This window comes from Ornithodoros turicata, unplaced genomic scaffold, assembly GCF_037126465.1.
Source record: "Ornithodoros turicata isolate Travis unplaced genomic scaffold, ASM3712646v1 Chromosome67, whole genome shotgun sequence".
Taxonomy (NCBI): Eukaryota; Metazoa; Arthropoda; class Arachnida; order Ixodida; family Argasidae; genus Ornithodoros; species Ornithodoros turicata.
In genome coordinates, this window is record NW_026999388.1 from 463,555 (window position 1) to 481,788 (window position 18,234).

General features: G+C 43.0%; 1 protein-coding gene across 2 annotated transcripts in view; it reads left to right on the forward strand.

The window, feature by feature from the left end:
- Positions 1–18,234, forward strand: part of LOC135374488 (nuclear pore complex protein Nup214-like) — a 197,480-nt gene that overhangs the window by 109,713 nt on the left and 69,533 nt on the right. For both annotated transcript variants that reach the window (XM_064607449.1, XM_064607450.1), the window contains exons 23-24: positions 9,679–9,850; positions 11,845–12,036. In XM_064607449.1, coding sequence (XP_064463519.1) covers positions 9,679–9,850; positions 11,845–12,036 — 364 coding nt within the window. The remainder of the gene's footprint in view (positions 1–9,678; positions 9,851–11,844; positions 12,037–18,234) is intronic.

Below are 18,234 nucleotides of genomic sequence, written 5' to 3' on the forward strand. Positions count from 1 at the left end.
CTTCAAAACCGTGCTTGGGGGATATTGCGAAGATATCCAACCGCAAATAACCTCCTGCTTTTTAAGAAAGCGAGGGCCAAAGCAAAATGGACACGCAAACAAGCAAAGCGGTCATCTTGGCGCGGTTTTGTGTCATCTTTAACCGGTCATGCCCCATCCAAAATTGTTTGGGATAGGATCCGAAAGATCAAGGGACAGCATATCGGTTACTGCATCCCTCTTTTACGTATTAATGGCCAATCAAATAACAGCCTAGAAGAACAAGCCAATGCTCTCGGAGAACATTTTGAAAATGTCTCAAGCTCATCACATTATTCCAGAGAATTCAAAACAATAAAAGCCAATGCAGAGAAATGAGTAATTCCAATGAATGGTGGTGAAGAGCTTTTGTATAACCAGCCGTTTACAATGGTGGAGCTTCTCAGATCTTTATCATTTCGAAACGTCACATCCCCAGGACCAGACAGGGTAACTTACTCAATGCTACAACACTTATCAGAACAGTCTAAAATCTCTCTACTCGAGTTCTTTAACAAAGTTTGGTCCAGGAACACAATGCCATCTGCTTGGAAGACTGCTACCATCATCCCGATCCTGGAAAGGATTCCTCAACGCCAAGTAGTTAGAGGCCGATTGCCCTCACGAGCTGCATTGGAAAGACATTTGAGCGAATTGTTAACAACTGTCTTGTACACTATCTGGAGGAGAATGGCTGCTTGTCGCAATTTCAGTGTGGGTTTCGAATGGGATGCTCAACAGCCGATCATCTCATTCGTTTGGAAATAACCATTCGGGAAGCTTTTGTCGGAAAGCGTCACTGTACATCAGTTTTCTTTGATCTTGAAAAAGCGTACGATACCACGTGGCGGTATGGTATCCTGCGAGGTCTTTATTCCCTTGGAATACGTGGTTGTCTTTTGAGATGTATTGCTGACTTTTTGCAGAAAAGAACATTTAGAGTCCGGCTTGGCGAACTTCTCTCTCGTTCGTTCATCCAAGAAAATGTCCCACAGGGGTCCGTTCTCAGTGTCACCCTGTTCATTGTGAAAATGTCACACAAGTTATTCCTCCTTCCATAACATATTCTTTATACGTAGACGACATCCAAATGTGTTGCTCCTTGACGAATTTGACAGTGTGTGAGAGGCAGCTGCAGGTCGCCATAAACAAGCTGAGTAGATGGGCGAATCAAAATGGGTTCAGTTTCTCAACTGAGAAAACTATCTGTGTTCTTTTTTCGAGGGTACGAGGATTATTTCCCCCGCTCTCACTTAAGCTAAATGGGTGTGACCTCCAGGTAAAAGACTAACACAAGTTCCTGGGAGTCATCTTTGACACGAAGCTTACATTTCTTGCCCGCATCAAACACTTAAAAGTCAAATGCACGAAATCCATGAACCTCTTAAAAATTTTGTCCCATTGATCATGGGGTGCGGACTGTCAGACCCTTTACAGAGCTTATACCTCAACAATACAGTCCAAACTTGATTATGGGTGTGTTGTTTATGGTTCAGCCCGGCAATCCGTGCTTAAGGTCCTTGATCCAGTGCACCATTTAGGCTTGCGTCTGACACTTGGAGCTTTCCGCACATCACCAGTAGAAAGCCTTTATGTTGAAAGTAACGAATGGTCGCTAGAAAGGAGGCGGTTTTACCTGTCCGTTCAATACTTTTTTAGGGTAAAAGGATACGCCCATAACCCAGCCATCCCCTGTGTCGAAGACACATGCTACAAACAGCTATTTGTTAATAAGCACACCGTTGTCCCTCCATTATGCATTAGGGTCCTTCAAGGATGTGAGGTTTATAACTTCCGTCATTGCGATTCCACGGTAGTACAGGCTACCTCATGTATTCCACCATGGCAGTCTCCTCCACGTTTTAATTATACCTTGACGAAGTTTTAATTATACCTTGCAGGAGTTGGAGTCCCTAAAGGAAAGTCTTGGCAAACACAATGCTTTTTATACAGATGGCTCAAAAACAGACACTGCCGTATCATGCGCAATGATAACCGACGGATGTACACCTTCAAATCGTCTACTTCACGTACTCTCCATTTTTAGTGCTGAGGTATATGGTATCATAACTGCATTGGACTACATCTTACAATATCATATCAAGTCATCAGTCATCTACACGGATTCTCTAAGTTGTCTGAAAGCAATAGGCAACATGGGGATGTCAAAAAATCTGCTTGTGCGCAGGGCCTTGCCAGTAGAGTGACGAAAAAGGGCCTTTCTTTAACCTTCTGCTGGGTACCCAGTCATGTTGGTATACCCGGAAACGAACTCGCTGACACCATTTTGATGTACCCTCCCATGACCTCCGCCCAGCACTTCTCAGAAGCATAAACAGCAAGTGGCAGCAGCATTGGGATACACATCATGAAAACAAACTCCAACTAGTTAAACCAGCCATAGGGAAACCAACGCCTGTTTTTAGCAATTGCCTCCACGAAGTTGTTTCCGCCAGGCTCCGGATTGGCCACACCCATTTGACGCACGGTCACCTCCTCCGTAGGGAGGATCCCCCGTTCTGCACACGGTGTGGCGTATACAGTTCCGTCCTTCACTTTCTCATCACATGTCCATTGTATGAAACCCACCGACATCGTCATTTCCACAAGTTTTACACGTACCATTTACCTCTCCATCCTTCCCTTTTACCCTTAGGGGATGAAGCTTTCGTACCATATGAACAGGTTCTTCCAAAATATTGGTCTTTTAAATGCATTCTAGTTTAACAGCTTTCTTTTATACCATTTGATTGGTAACGCGTTAGTTTTAACCGAATCCTTATACCCTTTAATTAATCGCTAGATCATTTTCTCTTAAACTGTTAATGCTTTTTATCATGGTCTTGGCGTATTATGGTCGTAGTTACCGCTGCGCTATTAGAACACGAATCATCACCATCATCATCATCATCATGTTGTTAAAGCATATGAGACGACGGTTTATCTTGCTTGCGTGTTGCTCATTATGGAGTTTTTCTGAGTCTAGCTACAGGATTTGTGTGAGACCAACCCCACAGCTTCATCCAAGAAATTGAGTGGGGTAGAGGCTCCTTATGCTCCGACTCAGCGCGTCGACAAGTTGTACAGAACTTGTTGCGTACTCCGATGGAGAGAATCTTGCGCGTGTAACGACCAACAATGACAGCCACCCCGCTATTCGCATTTTTACCCATGGCCGAAAGATCGCTTGCTCCATCCATCACTGGGATGTTCCAAAAGCCGTCGGGCTCCTTCCGTTGTTTGGCAAGCTCAACTTCTTCGGCCGCGGCTCTGTTCATGGCGTCTAATGTCGCTGATTGAAGGTTTTCCCCAACTTTGTTCTCACATTTCTGGTAGAGCTTACGCGACAGGAATGGGAGGCCGACTGATGCTGTGGCCTGCATGTACCTGAACTAGATGGAAAGGCATCCTCTAACAAAATCAAGATTTATGCTGTCGTTTGTGGCGGTCACTTTTTCCATCCACACGAAGTGAGTGAAACTTCACAGAGGTGACTTGGAACAACGACACTCCAGAGTGGCGATAAGTCCAACCCTGACTTGTTTGTACAACTGTATCTCACCACAATATAGACAGTTTTGCTGGTGGTTCAAGGCAAAAAAAGAAAAAGAAAAACAAACGATTGGTATTAGTTAATAATATAAGAAATATGTATGAAATAGAAGAGGTCACCCTGTGCATTGTTCCAAAATGCATTGTTGAAAGCAGAAGCTGTCCGCGGGAACAGATACAAATCTGTCGCAGGCGCCTGTTGTTTTTCCATTCTGACCTATGGTTACATATGCGAAGTGGGCTTATTTTTTTCAACCTCTTCAACCTCCTCATATCAATCATTGATGCCTTTCATTAGTGCAAAAACCGTACAAGATTACTTCGTGTTCACTCATTTTCCAGTGCACTTGAAAACCTTCACACATTCCGTGAACTTCCCATTCCATCGTCATTCCGTTATTACGTGTACGCGGGAGTGTATGTGTCAAGCAAGAAGACCGCTTCGTTTCATCATTTTATTTTTTATTTATTTGTTTTGTGTTCCACTATTCTTAAACAGGCACACACACTCAAAATGAGGTGAGGCGCATGGCACGTGAAATCATAGCGATAATGCGCCGCTGTGCAGCATGTACTGTGTCTCCAGCCATAGTCAGAATGTAGTTGTTGTTTGGTTCCCCAAATTCGCTATCTCCAACTCTTGGGCAGTAGAAGAGAAAGCCAGATACCAACATAGACAGGAGACATGACCAGCGACTATGTCCCTTCCTACCTTTATCGTTGCTCATAAAGCCATATAGGTGTGATTCCATCTGGGACTGCAGCAGACAGGTACAGAACACTATGCTTTCTCTGTAATACGCCACGCATAGCTACTTGATAGATGTATATCGCCTACTGTAAATGTGCACAATGTTATCACCCAAATTCTGAAGAAGGAAAAATCGCTCGGTTTTGCTCAGTTCCGTCTCCCCAATTAGCGTCCCTCATTCTGTAAGCAAGTCCAAATGGATTTTCACTTCAAGCCGTTCGCGAAACTCGCGTTTCTCTCATTTGCTGTTGTTCGGTTTGTGCTTGTTTGAATTCTTGGCTGTTTTTGTCACGTTAAGTATTTTATTGCGTCATATAGGTACGTTTATGCGAGAGACAGGTACACAGCATGTTTGCAGTTACGAAAACTGCGTGACATTAATATTGCTCCGGAAGTTGCCTGAAGAAGCCCGACGACGTCGACCTCCCTCATGTAAGGACCGCTACGGGATGCTGGAGTTCAGTGGCTGCAAGATTAAAATTAGGATCAGATATACAGCTATGCATCTGAAAGTTGCAACATTGACGTCTTTGAGGCTGCCCTTAAAAAGTTGCATTGCAAACTCCTTTCCTGTAAACACATACGAGGTAACCATGCCATTAAGCTAGCTGCTCCCATTGTGGTTGTAATTGCCAGACCAGATAAATAAGAAACCTATCGGTCTGTTTCCCTGTTCGAAACACCTGCACTCTTCTTCAAACACTTGCAGTCCTTTGTGTTTGTATTAGTAATGCATGTTGGTCGAAATAAAGTAAAGAATAACATTTATTTTTCGTCCCATAAGTGTGTTTTAAGCATGAAAATGAACATTTTCGAGGGGACCCGAAATACGGCTGGGGACTAGAGGAGAGCTTTATTCGCCTTGGCTGTGGAATACCTGCCAAGGGTACCCGCGGTGGGTACTTTCCCCCACTCGTTGGAGTCGAGGCTCGTTCATGAATTCGGCGGTATGGCACACCGAGTACATTGTCCCAAGCAGAACAACATTTTTCCGATCCGTAATCCTGAACTTGTTCAAAGAGGAAGTAGGGTGAGTAAAATATGAACTGAAGAGTCATTTCAACGGTGGCACCGAATGTTATTCCATCACCACAGATGGCTGGACGTCCCGCACTGGGGAAAGTGCTTTTCCCTTTTTTTCTTCTTCCAATTTTGGTTTCAGTTAGTGACGGCGAAATGCCTCACTTGTTTGCCTTGATTTTACAGGTCAGTAATTACGACTACCTCCCATGTACGAAGTACAGTCATTTTGTTATATCTACGCCAAGCCCACAGTGTCTATCTTCCATGCTACAGGATTGTGCTAATTCCCTCAATGAGTTGTTATTGCTGCTGTCGGGAGACATTGAACAAAACCCAGGACCTACATTAGATGACATATTGTCACAGTTACTTGAGAATAGGAGATCAATGGAAACTGGCATGGCTGAACTAAAAGAGGCCCAACAGAACCTTCAAACTAATATCGGGGAACTGTCAGAAAGGCTGACAACAATTGAGGGTAAATTTGAGAACGTCCAGGCATCACTCATGCTACTGGAAAATGTTAAGCAGCAAGTCACCAAGTTAGAAGCATATGTGTCGCCGCTAGAGCGGAAAGTAGAAGACCTCGAGAATAGGGGGAGACGGAACAACCTCGTTATTTATGGCTTTTCTGAGGAGCAGGCAGAAGATAATTCAACGCTGCTTCAAAGAGTGACATCAGAACTCCTAGAGAATAAGCTTGGTCTCAATATCACGAACATAGAGAGAATTCACCGCATAGGTACAAGTCTGATAGAGCCCGCCCAGTAATTATGAGACTTCTTGATTTTCGGGACAAACTACAGATATTAAAAAGCTGTAAGAAACTGAAAGGGTCGAACCTGTCCATTAGTGAAGACTACTCAAGTAAAATACGTCGGAAGCGAAAATGTTTGTGGGATAGCGCTCGTGCAAATCGGGAAGCAGGGGATCGTGTGTCCCTTATCTTTGACAAGTTAAGAATAAATGGCGAGGTTTACGTCTGGGATGAGTGGAACAATAAACGGCACCAGGTCACGCTGCGTCATTCCCTAGCTAATTTGGGACAACACTCAAGTGTATGACAATCTCAACAAATGCCGGAAAAGTTTCGAATCGTTAATCTCAATGCCAGAAGTATGGTAAATAAGGTGACTGAAATTGAAAACACACTTCTTGTATTTGACCCGCATGTGTTAGTTATCACTGAAACCTCGTTAAGGGCAGATATTGGAGATCATGAAATAATTCCGCAAGGTTACACAATACTGCGACGTGACAGAGAGGGGAAAGGAGGTGGAGTTGCAGTTGTGCTACGTAACAATATAAACTATGACAGACTCCCTGACCTTCCTCACACCGAATCAGTTTGGGTGAAGATAACCTCTTGCTCCCCGTCACACTTAAGGTATCGGAGCCTCTTGCTCCCCGTCGGTGATAGTAGGTGCTGTATACAGGCCACCCAATAGCTCTTTACCATACACGGAAACTGTATGTTCACATATTGCATCGCTTGCTTCGAGGTATCAAGTAATCGTTGCCGGCAACTTTAATGTTCCCGATGTTGACTGGCATAACCTTGTTCCGGTATCTGAAAGTGATCAACATAGTATGTTGATTACCGATATGTCTTTTAACGGCAATTTAACTCAGATAGTAAAAGAATTCACGAGGTGTCAAGGAAACGTTTCCTCTATCCTTGATCTTGTTTTTGTGTCCGACAGTATCTTATCAAGCGAGTATGATTGTAAGGTCTTAGACGGCATATCAGACCACAAATTGGTTGTTGTCCATCTTTCTCTTTTTCATGTCATTAATACTCCACCTATAAAGCACTATCTCGACTTTGTTAAAGCGGATAATGCTGGAATTCTCGATTTTCTAGAATTGAAGCTATTTGGATTGATGACTCTGAATGAGTGTGAAGCGGCAAATGTTGATGATTTATGGTCTTTTTTTGTAAACACTGTGAACCATGCTATACAAACTTTTGTACCAGTACGAAGGAAAAGGGAACGTAAATTTAGTCCGTGGATCACTAGGGAAATTATACATTTGAAACGAAAAGCTGAAAGGATGCATAGACGGGGGTTAATGGTCAACTGTTACAGCAGGTTCGGAAGACAATGAGGGAAAAGATTCGAAAAGCTAGGTTTACATATTTTAGTGTGACTCCTGACCAATTCCTTGAGTCTGATTCAAAAAAATTTTGGAGGTTCCTCTCTCCTACGCACAACACCATCAGTAAGTTGTCGATAGATGATTGTATTGTCACTGATAAAGTCAAAATGTGCAACAATATGAATGAGTACTTTTGTTCCGTATTCACACGTGATGACGGTGGTCGGCCAACCTTTCCGGCACATGACCTTTGTTACGTTCCTGACATTGTTTTATCACGAGAAAGGATTTTCAACTCCTTGCTTAGCATAAATGGCAAAAAGGCGTATGGACTAGATGGCATCCCAAATCAATTTCTCTTGCGCTACGCAGGGTGGTGTAGTTTCTATCTTGACATCATTTTTAGGAAGTCAGTTGAGACAACGAAGGTACCGAGACAGTGGAAGCAAGCAAAAATTGTGCCTGTCCCAAAGTCTGGAGATGTCTCTGTTACCTACGTGTGGTAAAATTTTAGAACACTGTATCTATAAACACCTGGTGACATCTCTTGAAGAAAACAATTTTTTCACACCAACACAACATGGTTTCCGCCAAGGTGTTTCTACTACAACCCAGTTATTAGAAACAGTTCACAATCATGCAGCAACAATTAATTCACGGGGGCAGTCTGACATAATTTTCTTGGATTTGTCGAAGGCGTTCGACAAGGTACCTCATGATAAGCTATTGTTAAAACTACAAGCTATAATGGGTAACTCAAATCTGACCGCGTGGCTTAAGGACTACCTTGCTGACAGACAGCAGTTGGTACAGATCGGTGAGAGCAGCTCTAACTTGGCTTATGTGGAATCTGGCGTGCCTCAGGGCTCGGTTCTAGGGCCCCTGTTGTTTTTAATTTATCTAAACGATATCACTGAGAACATTCCCGTAAAAATACGCCTTTTTGCTGACGATTGCATAATTTTCACCGAGGTAAATTCTGTCTTAGATCAGATTCAGCTTAATGAATGTCTTCGTAGGATTAATGATTGGTGCTTAACATGGCAAATGACTCTCAATTTTCAAAAATGCACATACATGCATGTCACGAGGAAAAGAATACCATTGTCCTTTCAGTATTGCATAGATGGATGTGTTCTATCATGTGTTGATTCCTGTAGATATCTCAGAGTGACGTTGTGCAATGATTTGAGATGGAATCAGCATATTGATACTGTCGTGAGAAAGGCAATGGGTAAATTATACTATTTGCGTCGTCATCTTCATCAAGTGTCCACCGCCACAAAATTGAAGGCATACAAGATATATGTACTTCTGCTCTCGATTATGCGAGCATTATTTGGGACCCTTTTACCGCATCCAATATTGATAAATTAGAAGGAGTGCAAAGGAAAGCCTTGCGCTTCGTTTTTAACAAATACAGAAAGCTGGATTCAGTCTCTAAGCTTTACGATAGGGCAGGGCTTGAGTTGCTTAGTTCCCGCAGCAAAATGCAGCGGCTCAGGTTCCTTCACGAAATGATTCACAACAAGTTTAAAATCGACAGCAGACTTTACCTGCAGCCTTTCTCTGGCCGAGAAACTAGGCAGTCACGCAGTTTACGTTTTAAACCTTTCAGCGCGAAAAGTGATTGTTTTAAATTTTTTTTCTTCCCGCGGACTGTCCTGGAATGGAATGAGCTACCACAGGCGATAATGAATAGTCCTACGGTTGAGAGTTTCTGTAAACTGATAGCGACAGTTCTGAATTAATGTCTTCTGTTATCACTTTTTGTTGACCTTGTGTGTTTACCTTAAGTGTATGTATCCCACCCTACTTAGGCTTACTTGTAAGCCTATGAATAAATAAAATAAATAAAAATTTCAGCCGATGAGTGTCGCTTTCTAGCTGTTGTACATGTTACCGCCGCATACAAATTCAATGCACAAAGTGTAACAGCTGGAATGGTAGTCACGATAGTAATGGTGCCAGTAGCAGCTAGTTGGTAGTAAGCCGGTATAATAATAGAAGTAGTTTGGATGTCAAATTTTTGAATACAAATCAAATATCGATAATATACTCAATTTGTGGTCAAAATTTTGATTATATATAGATTAATCAGAAAAATTTGAACCCTATTGTACCGTATTGAGAGCATAAACGTGAGTTTTCTTGAAGCTGCCTGCTGATAAAGCGAACATTGCTCGAGGATTATTTATGTAACGTGGTGTTTATGACCTCTGTTTGCCATGCAGCCTATTACCAAGGTGATCCAAGTGTCAATGCCACCCACAGAGAAAGCTTCAACTCCTGTTATTCCTTCTGGTCTAACCATTACACCCATAACGCCTCCAGAAGCTCCTGCACTCACGATGACGGTCACAAAGCCCACCCCTACCCGTACAGATGCACCGACAAAGCCGTTTGGTAAAGCATTTTTTGTGAGTTCTACTATGTTATTGAATGTGCGTGTGACTAGTGAATTTGAGACAAACTCAGTATTGCTGATGAAAGAAGGAAGTCACTGAAAAGGTTAGCCAGCTGTAGGACTCGAACCCACATCTTCTGGATTACCGGTCCAGAGCTCTTACCGATTCAGCTAAGCTCAGATGACGCACCCTTGGAAGTCACTGGAGAGGCGTGTTAGCTTAGCTCAATTGGTAGAGCCCTGGACCGGTAATCCAGAAGATGTGGGTTCGAGTCCTACAGCCGGCTAACCTTTTCAGTGACTTCCTCCTTTCATCATTAATTTCTTAGGCACTTGAAGCTGTGTATGTGTTTGTCCTTTCTATGTGTCCCAGCCTCAGAACATCAATTGCCATCAGTATTGCTGTTGAGAATTGTATCGAATATTTGTTGAATAATATGATAGCAGAACAGACATAGGTTTGATAGGTGGCTAGCTTAAACGGGGTGAAGCTTGTTTAAGGTTCCTTCGCAGGTAGCCTAGGGTTTCGTACGTAATGCTACCTATCACATTGATGTGGTAGTTCTATGAATGGTCTGAAAACAAGGTCGTTTTAATCCCGCTCCTTCAAGTGCATAATTAAAGTGTTGTGAATTTTTCCTTCGATGAATAAATGGTTTTCTGAGGACTAAGTTTCTTGCCATTAGCTGTATATCAGAATATTATGTTATCTAGGCTCTGCTGAAGACAAATCTTATTGTGGGCATCGGTGTCCACTGCTGTGTATAGTAAACAGTCCTCTGCAAAGAGATGCGTTACAACTCCAGGTTAAATGTTCGAGACCGTGCCATTGATATATATATAAAAAAGTAAGTGCCCCAGGGCAGAATCCTGGGGCACCTCTGACATGACTTGGAGGGGAGTAGACAGGATACCACCAGTGCATACTTGTTGCATCCTATTATCTATATAAATGTGCATTGATACAATTTAGTATATTATCATGAATATTTAGTGTAGATAATTTACATAGTAACTGATAATGCAACACCCTATCGAATGCTTTGGACAAATCTAAGGAAACTACATCTACAGGGCTAGTCTCGCAAACGTTACACATTTTGATCGCATCGTAAAAATAGAAGACGGGGTTTATCGAGCACCAAACTTTGCAGACTGGTAGCCATTTGTCTGAAGTTTTGTTGGAATTTTTTCTGAGCATTATGGTCCTGTAGAAGAAAAATTAAAAATCGAGCAAGATTTCACTCTATGCATTTTCTATGGCCTATCTCACTGAAAAGCCGCCATTTTCTGCTGTGTGCGCTTCATTTCCATTGCATCACACACAGGTGGCATCAGCATAGAGAACAAGACTGCAACAAGAGGATTAGTGCATAACGTCAGAATCGGCATGTCACATTGTTGTAGACAGCGCTACCTGTGTGAAGTGATGTGAACGTGAACCAGACACAAGAAAAACTGGCGGTGTTTGTGAGGGATAGGCCATTGAAAACGCATGGAGCGAGATCTTGATTTATTTTTAATTTTCTGCCTACATGACAATAGCGCTTACAAAAAATTAGAATGAAACTTGAGATAAATGGCTATCAGTCTGCAGAGTTTCGCATGGGTCAAATCTAGTCTTCTATTTTTACAGTGCGATCGAAATGTGTAACGTTTGCAAGAATAACCCTGTACTTGTCCTCTCTTAGCCATTGTATTCCATGTAATGTACAGTTTCTAAAGTTTCATAGTTGTAGGCAGTCCCTTCCGGAAGCTGTACTGCTTTATCGTAAATAATATTTGTCAAGTATTTGCCGACAATATGGGACACAGCTGTGAAAATACACACTGTATGCAGACAAGAAAGGCAATGGTTCCATTATGTAGGCACTCAGGAGAACACGTACGTTAGATGTGCAACGCGTCAGGCATAGTGACTCGGGTATCAGATACTTGGGAACTTCTCCCCTGTAACAAATGGGTACCAGTGCTTGTCTTTTTGTGCCAACAGGCTCTGCCTTTATCAGTTCAACAACGGTGCCAACAGCACCTGTATTCAGTTTTGGGAAGACTACTGCTCCCATGGCTTTCAATTTTGGAAGCCAACCTGCTGCCACCAAGCCTGGCTTTGTGGCTGTCAAGTCTTCTGTTCCTGGATTTGCCTCTGCAGCTGAGACAAAACCAGAGCCTGCACAGGAAAAGGGTAAGTATTGTAGTATTGTATTGTAGTAAGCTTGTCTGAACAGTCACAAACACAAACATTGTTCAGTTGATTTCATCGTACCTAACAAAGTGAACACAGTATGTGCAGCTTAGGAATATCAGCTCGCAGACTGACTGTTCATGCATTCCCCAGGGCTGTCACCATTAGGCTATTTGCAGATTGTTGATTGTATGCTGTACTGTAAAGAATAATCATAGTTCCTCTCCAAAAGTATAGATGATATTACAAAATGGTGCTCAGACTAGGGTATGACAATTAATTGCAAAACATCAGTCTTCCTGCATAGGAGACTCCATTGGTTCATGAATACTGCATTCAAAGACAGGCACTGAAGTGGATTGCCAGCTTGAAATACCTGATATTGATGGAATCTGTAACAAAGAAGAATGAAGACTTTGGATGACAAGGATAAAGTTAAAATTGGGTACAAAGGAGACTAAGACTGTGTTAAAAACAATAAGGACTACACAGGACTGGCACATTGCGCTTTCAACAAAGGTTTAATGAGCCGACACCCTACACACCATACATAACGCAGCGCCACTAAAAAAACACGTTTCTAGCTCGTGTAGCTCATCAGAGCAAAAGACTGTTTTTAGCACTGTTTTAACGATATTATTTAGAGGTGTGCGAATATTCGAAGTTTCGAATACGAATCTAATATATGCGATATTCGATTCATATTTGTATTCGAAAATTTGATATTCAAAGTTTTCTAATATTTGTAAAAGTTGGGAATATTTCTTTTTTTTTTTTGTACCGTATATATAAGTAGTAATTTTTGCGAGGACCTATTTTTCGGGAAATTCGCGAATACCCTTTTTTTCGCGAATTTAAAGTCCCGCAAAATATTCGAACCAATGACAGAAAAATACGTAAACGAAATACTATATGTAAGAAATTTGACCCAGGACGCTGGGGCAACTGGGGTTTCTTGCAGTATTACACTACATTGCCTCGCAAAGTGTTCAGTTCAGAGACAGTAGTCCAGCCTTCACATACGAATCCCGTGCGGATGTAGGTGTCCCGTGATTCCAGTTCCCTGTAAGCCCGGATCATCCAGCAAGCGTGTATGCACTCTGCCACGCGTATAGACCTTTGTAAAAATTGTCGCATCATGATCGAGTGCCAATCGCACCTGCTCGATGCGATGACAAGAATGACGGGAGACAGTGCAATTCGGCAATGGCACAGATACAAGCCGAGTAGGACCCCTAATCGTAGCTCTTTCAGTGAGAAGTGCTCAAATGGAAGACAAATTGAACAAGTTACCCAGTTGTGATACCTTTTATTAGCTTCTTCCAGGAAGTTCAAGGTGGATGGCCCCTAAGATGCAGGGTGGACGCAGCGCGGTACCGCGAATTTCAAATTCCGCGAATAATGGCCTTATCCTGGCTTCTCACAAATTCGCGAATTATTGAGACCGCGAATTTAACCACTTATACAGTATCATGCAGCTTATTAGAAAGCTGTTGTGGGCTGCGTGCTGGAATTTGTAAGCTGTGCTAACAGAGACGAACATGTATAGTAGAATAGCCGCAATGCAACGCGCGGAGCTTCCCAGGTGCCCTCATCTGCGAATGCGTCGCTACATGTTCAGTAATCGAAACCAAAGTTAGTGCACAGTTGTGTGCAGTCGCTATTTTAAAGTCCAACCTAGCCAAACGCGAAACCACGGTACGCTACATGCATCGTCAGCACAGTTGCGGCTCTAGTGGATTGCCAAAGAACTCTAAACAATTGTATGAGGCGTACAGTTCGGTGAAATTCTAGTTAAATATCGAAATTTTGTTGGCATTGATCTGAACGCTGCTGTTCACCGTGCCATGTTTCACGCAAAACCATAATCTCTGTCTCAAATGCGATTTGTGGTTGTCAGTGACATATAAATCATGATCGCGTGCAATGACTGCGATAATCAAGGGGTGGGGTGGGACAATATTTCAGCATAGTTTCTCCAACTCCGGCACCATGCGGTTGCGTATGTTAAAAAGTGCCATCTAGGACGACAATAACGCTGCAAAATCATTTGAAACTGCACTAACTGTTGTCGCAGATGATAGCAAGACGCACAACCTTAAGCCCGACATGCACGGAGCAAAAATGCTCGCAACTCGCGCGCGTCGGCATCGGCGCGACAACGTTTGGAGGTCCGCGCGCAGGTTTTTGACGTGAAATGGAAGAAGCGCTGAACACGAATGTCGCAAAAACAATCACATGTGACGAACGCAGTCATACAAAATTATCGAGGATTGCGGGTTACTGCGCTAATGAATGTGGCTGTTCCAAAGTATGCATTACCATCAGAAACAATGGTCTCACGCGTGACAGTTGTATGCACAGTTTTACATGACAGTTTTACTCGACTACATAGCAGATGTGGAAGGCATTTTCAGTGCAAGAAGAGAGCACTTGCCACCTCCATTTTCCTTCTGAGATGTGCTCACCAGTAAACTATCCTGTATTCTGAACGTTGCCCTTTACTTCCACTCTGTCTAGTTCACCAAAATTTACAATGCCAACACAGGTGTTCAGTGTTCACTAAAGGTTTTTCAAGTGCAAGATTTTTTTTTTTTATGGTTTTCAGCTTGCCTCGTGAGAACAGCACATTAATTCATTGTAAAAATAATTTTACTGTGCATGTGCATATAAGCATGTATGCCCTACACTAAGCAAATACATTAATACATATTCATTATTACACTTGGAATATTTTTCTAAGGATCAACCAAACACAACTGTGACTATGCTTCTTTACACGGTTTAATTAACTTAATTAACTCTTAGAAGCCCTCATCCTACAATATGATATTCGATAGGATTCGATTCGATATTCGAAGAACAATTTTACAGTTATTTATATTCGATTCGTATTCAAAAATTTCAATATTTGCACACTTCTAGTATTATTTTATGTGACAAACAGGCCCAAGTTGGTACTTTATTCAAAGGATACTAAATTAGCGGAACACTATACTCTGATACGAGCAACACTACAATATGGCAGCATCCTTTGAGATCCCTATACCGCAAAACTAAGGCCTAAATACAGGGTTAGTCTAGCAAACATTACACATTTCGATCACATCATAAAAATAAGACGGGGTTTAGCCTACCCCCAACTTTGAAGACCATTGAATAGCCATTTGTCTCAAGTTTCTTTTGTAGGGACTATGATCATGCAGAAAGAAATTAAAAATCAAACAAAATCTCGCGCCGTGCATTTTCAATGACCTATCTCATGCAAACACCGCCATTCTTCCTTGTGTCTGCTTTACATTCACATCACCTCACACAGGCGGCGCTGCCTACAACAATGTGACATGCTTATTCTGACCATGATTCTGACGTTATGCACAAATCCTCTGCTTCTGTACAGTGGTGCCACCTGTGCGTGGTGAAATGAAAATGAGGGGCATACAGGAGAAAATGGCGGCTTTTGAGTGAGATAGGCCATAGAAAATGCACAGAGTGACATTTTGCTTGATTTTTAATTCTTTTTCTACAATCTACAGGACCATAGCGCTCACAAAAAATTCCAACAAAATTTGAGACAAATAGCTACCAGTTAGCGAAGTTTGGGGTTGGATAAACCCAGTCTTCTGTTTTTATGATTCACTCCAAATGTGTAACATTTGCTAGACTAACTCTGTAAAACAAATTCAAAAATTAGCTGCAAGGTTTATAATATCAGACCACGGTCCATTGACACTCTCTCTGGTCACGAAACTCCGCCGGAGAACAATAGGTCAGGTTTGCCTAGGGAAAACGCCAGCTGATACGGGTAAATGCCTCTTCTTTTGCCTGCGTTTTGATTAGTGTAGACGCTTCTTCCTGAAATCCACGTGCATCCTTAGACTGTGAATAGATTTCGGCTAATCTATGCATGCCGCAGACGTGTTGTATCCCGGCGTGTCGCTTGGGATATGATAATGATGCCATAAAGCGAGACAAGTGGAAGCGTTCGATACCTCAGAAAGAGAACGCGCGTTTCAGCTTTGAGTCAAAGTGGACACGTGTGTGCGAGAACTTTGACATTGTCAGAGCGGACGAATTCCTCGTGACACGTGAAGCTCTGAATGACGCCGAAAGCAAAGAGAAGGTCACCATGCCTCGCGACAGGTCAAAGCTGCGTCCTGAAACCGTGCCACGAATTTTTGACGGGTGTCCGCAATACTAGAGAACCCCAAACCCTAAATGTCGTGCAACGACGAGGCTGCCAGCAGCGAAACCGTTCTCGCAAAGAAAACGGATGAGTAGTGGTGGTAGAAGCTCGGCGCCTCTCATTGACGTTGGAACAGGAGAACTCTGCGTTCAAGACAGACAGCTAGGCGCATCAGAGTAGAATGTGCGTTACTATTCATAGAAGCCCTTTGGAACTTCTCTGTTGTAACATATGACTGCAATGCAGCCAACAAGAGGCCATAATAACACGCATTCATTAATTTATCTTTTCTAGCCTGCAGTAAAGCTTGCAACAGTTCCTGTCGGACTGATTCACATGTGTGCATAAAAGCAGAACTTGACCGAATAAAGCGCAAGCTGACACACAATAGAAGCAGTACTGCTGAAGAAGTTGGCACAGGTCTGTGCAACCTTCAAGGTGTCACATGTACCTCACATATATATATGTCTGGGTCCTAGCGTTGGATGCAGTGCGCACTAAATCCAGAAAACAACTGAAGAGCTTAATTTTTTTTAGATGTCGGCTGCACTTCTTTGCCCGCAAAAAAAAAAAAACAAAAAAATAAGAAGCTTAACCTCTCTACACCCAGATCACGCCCTGTTGCAGGTGGCAGGAAAAATTCACCACTGTCGGTAAAGAGTCCAAATAAGTCTGGCCATCCAAGGCCGTAAGGCATTTGGTCATTTCATGAGTTGCCCTGGAACATTGTTTTTGCCGATTATCATGCATAATTGATTATGTAAAGCCCAGTCACTCATGGCCATTGATGTTCTGTGATATAAAGTCCTCATTGCCAGTGCCGCTGATTGTGATCACTGTTGTTTCGCGAATCATAAAATGTATAATACAATCATAAAATGTAGTTAATTAAAGCCTCCATGGTGTGGGAAACACGTTGCAATAGCAGCAGTGTTGCGGATTTGGCCGCTCAAATCGGATTTAAATCAAATCCGCATTTTTTCTGAAGGTAGTAAATCAAATCCAAATCAAGTCCGGATTTAATTTTGACTCGTTACATCAAATCCTTTTAAATCCGGATTTGTTTTACCGGACCTAAATCAAATCCGCTTTTAAATCCGGATTTATCGAATCTTTTGACAAATCCGGGAGCCAAAATTCGTGCAGTAGCATTATTAGACCTATAACCGTGTCTACAAATTACTAATACTGCACGTATTCACTAAACAACGCTTAAATAACAGCGTGACGTGGCACAAAGAGCAATAAATTTCGTCTGATTGACGAGGATATAAAGGGCCAACCTATCCATCCGCTGGCCGAAATTTTATTCATATTTTAGGACATAAATTTTTGAGTTTAGAAAGACATTTTCGGTTACGCCTGCTCGGCGTGTACCAGACTATCATAGCGTCCTCGATAAGCTGCATCGGTGCGCCCCGGTGCGACCTGGTGCGGCTAGCCATCCTCAATAAACTGCACTGGTGCGCACTGAACGTCCTCGATTAAAGGAGTGCACCCGTTCAGTGCAGCACTGAGTTGCCCCGAACCCACACCAAGAAAATCGGCCGAGTGCCAGAGTGCAATCCCAAGAAGCATCGCGATTGCCGGAAGCACGGAGGAAGGCAGAAGCAGCAAGTAGCCAGGTGTAGCTGGGCAAGTAGCAGCAGACAGTCATCGTCAGCATGGCATTCGATCGGTGCCGCTCGCCAGGTGCCTCTCGCTACGGGTCGCGCCTATGAGCCACAACGAGCACAGATCTCTAGGTGGCGCACGCTAGTGTCCATCAGATCCACCAGTGCAGTGCAGTTTCATGTTCGATAATGCCTCCGCCCAGGGCACCGCCAGTGTAGAGCGCCACGCACCACTGTGGTTTCGGGGCAATTCCGGAGCAAGTTTATTGAGGACGCTATCAGTCACCACGTATCAGCCTGTGTCAGGGGCGGATCCAGACGCTCGGTTTGGGGGGAGGGGGGGCGGTTTCTTTGTCGGAGCGCGTAGTGGGGGAGAGGGAAATTCAATGTATAAACTGA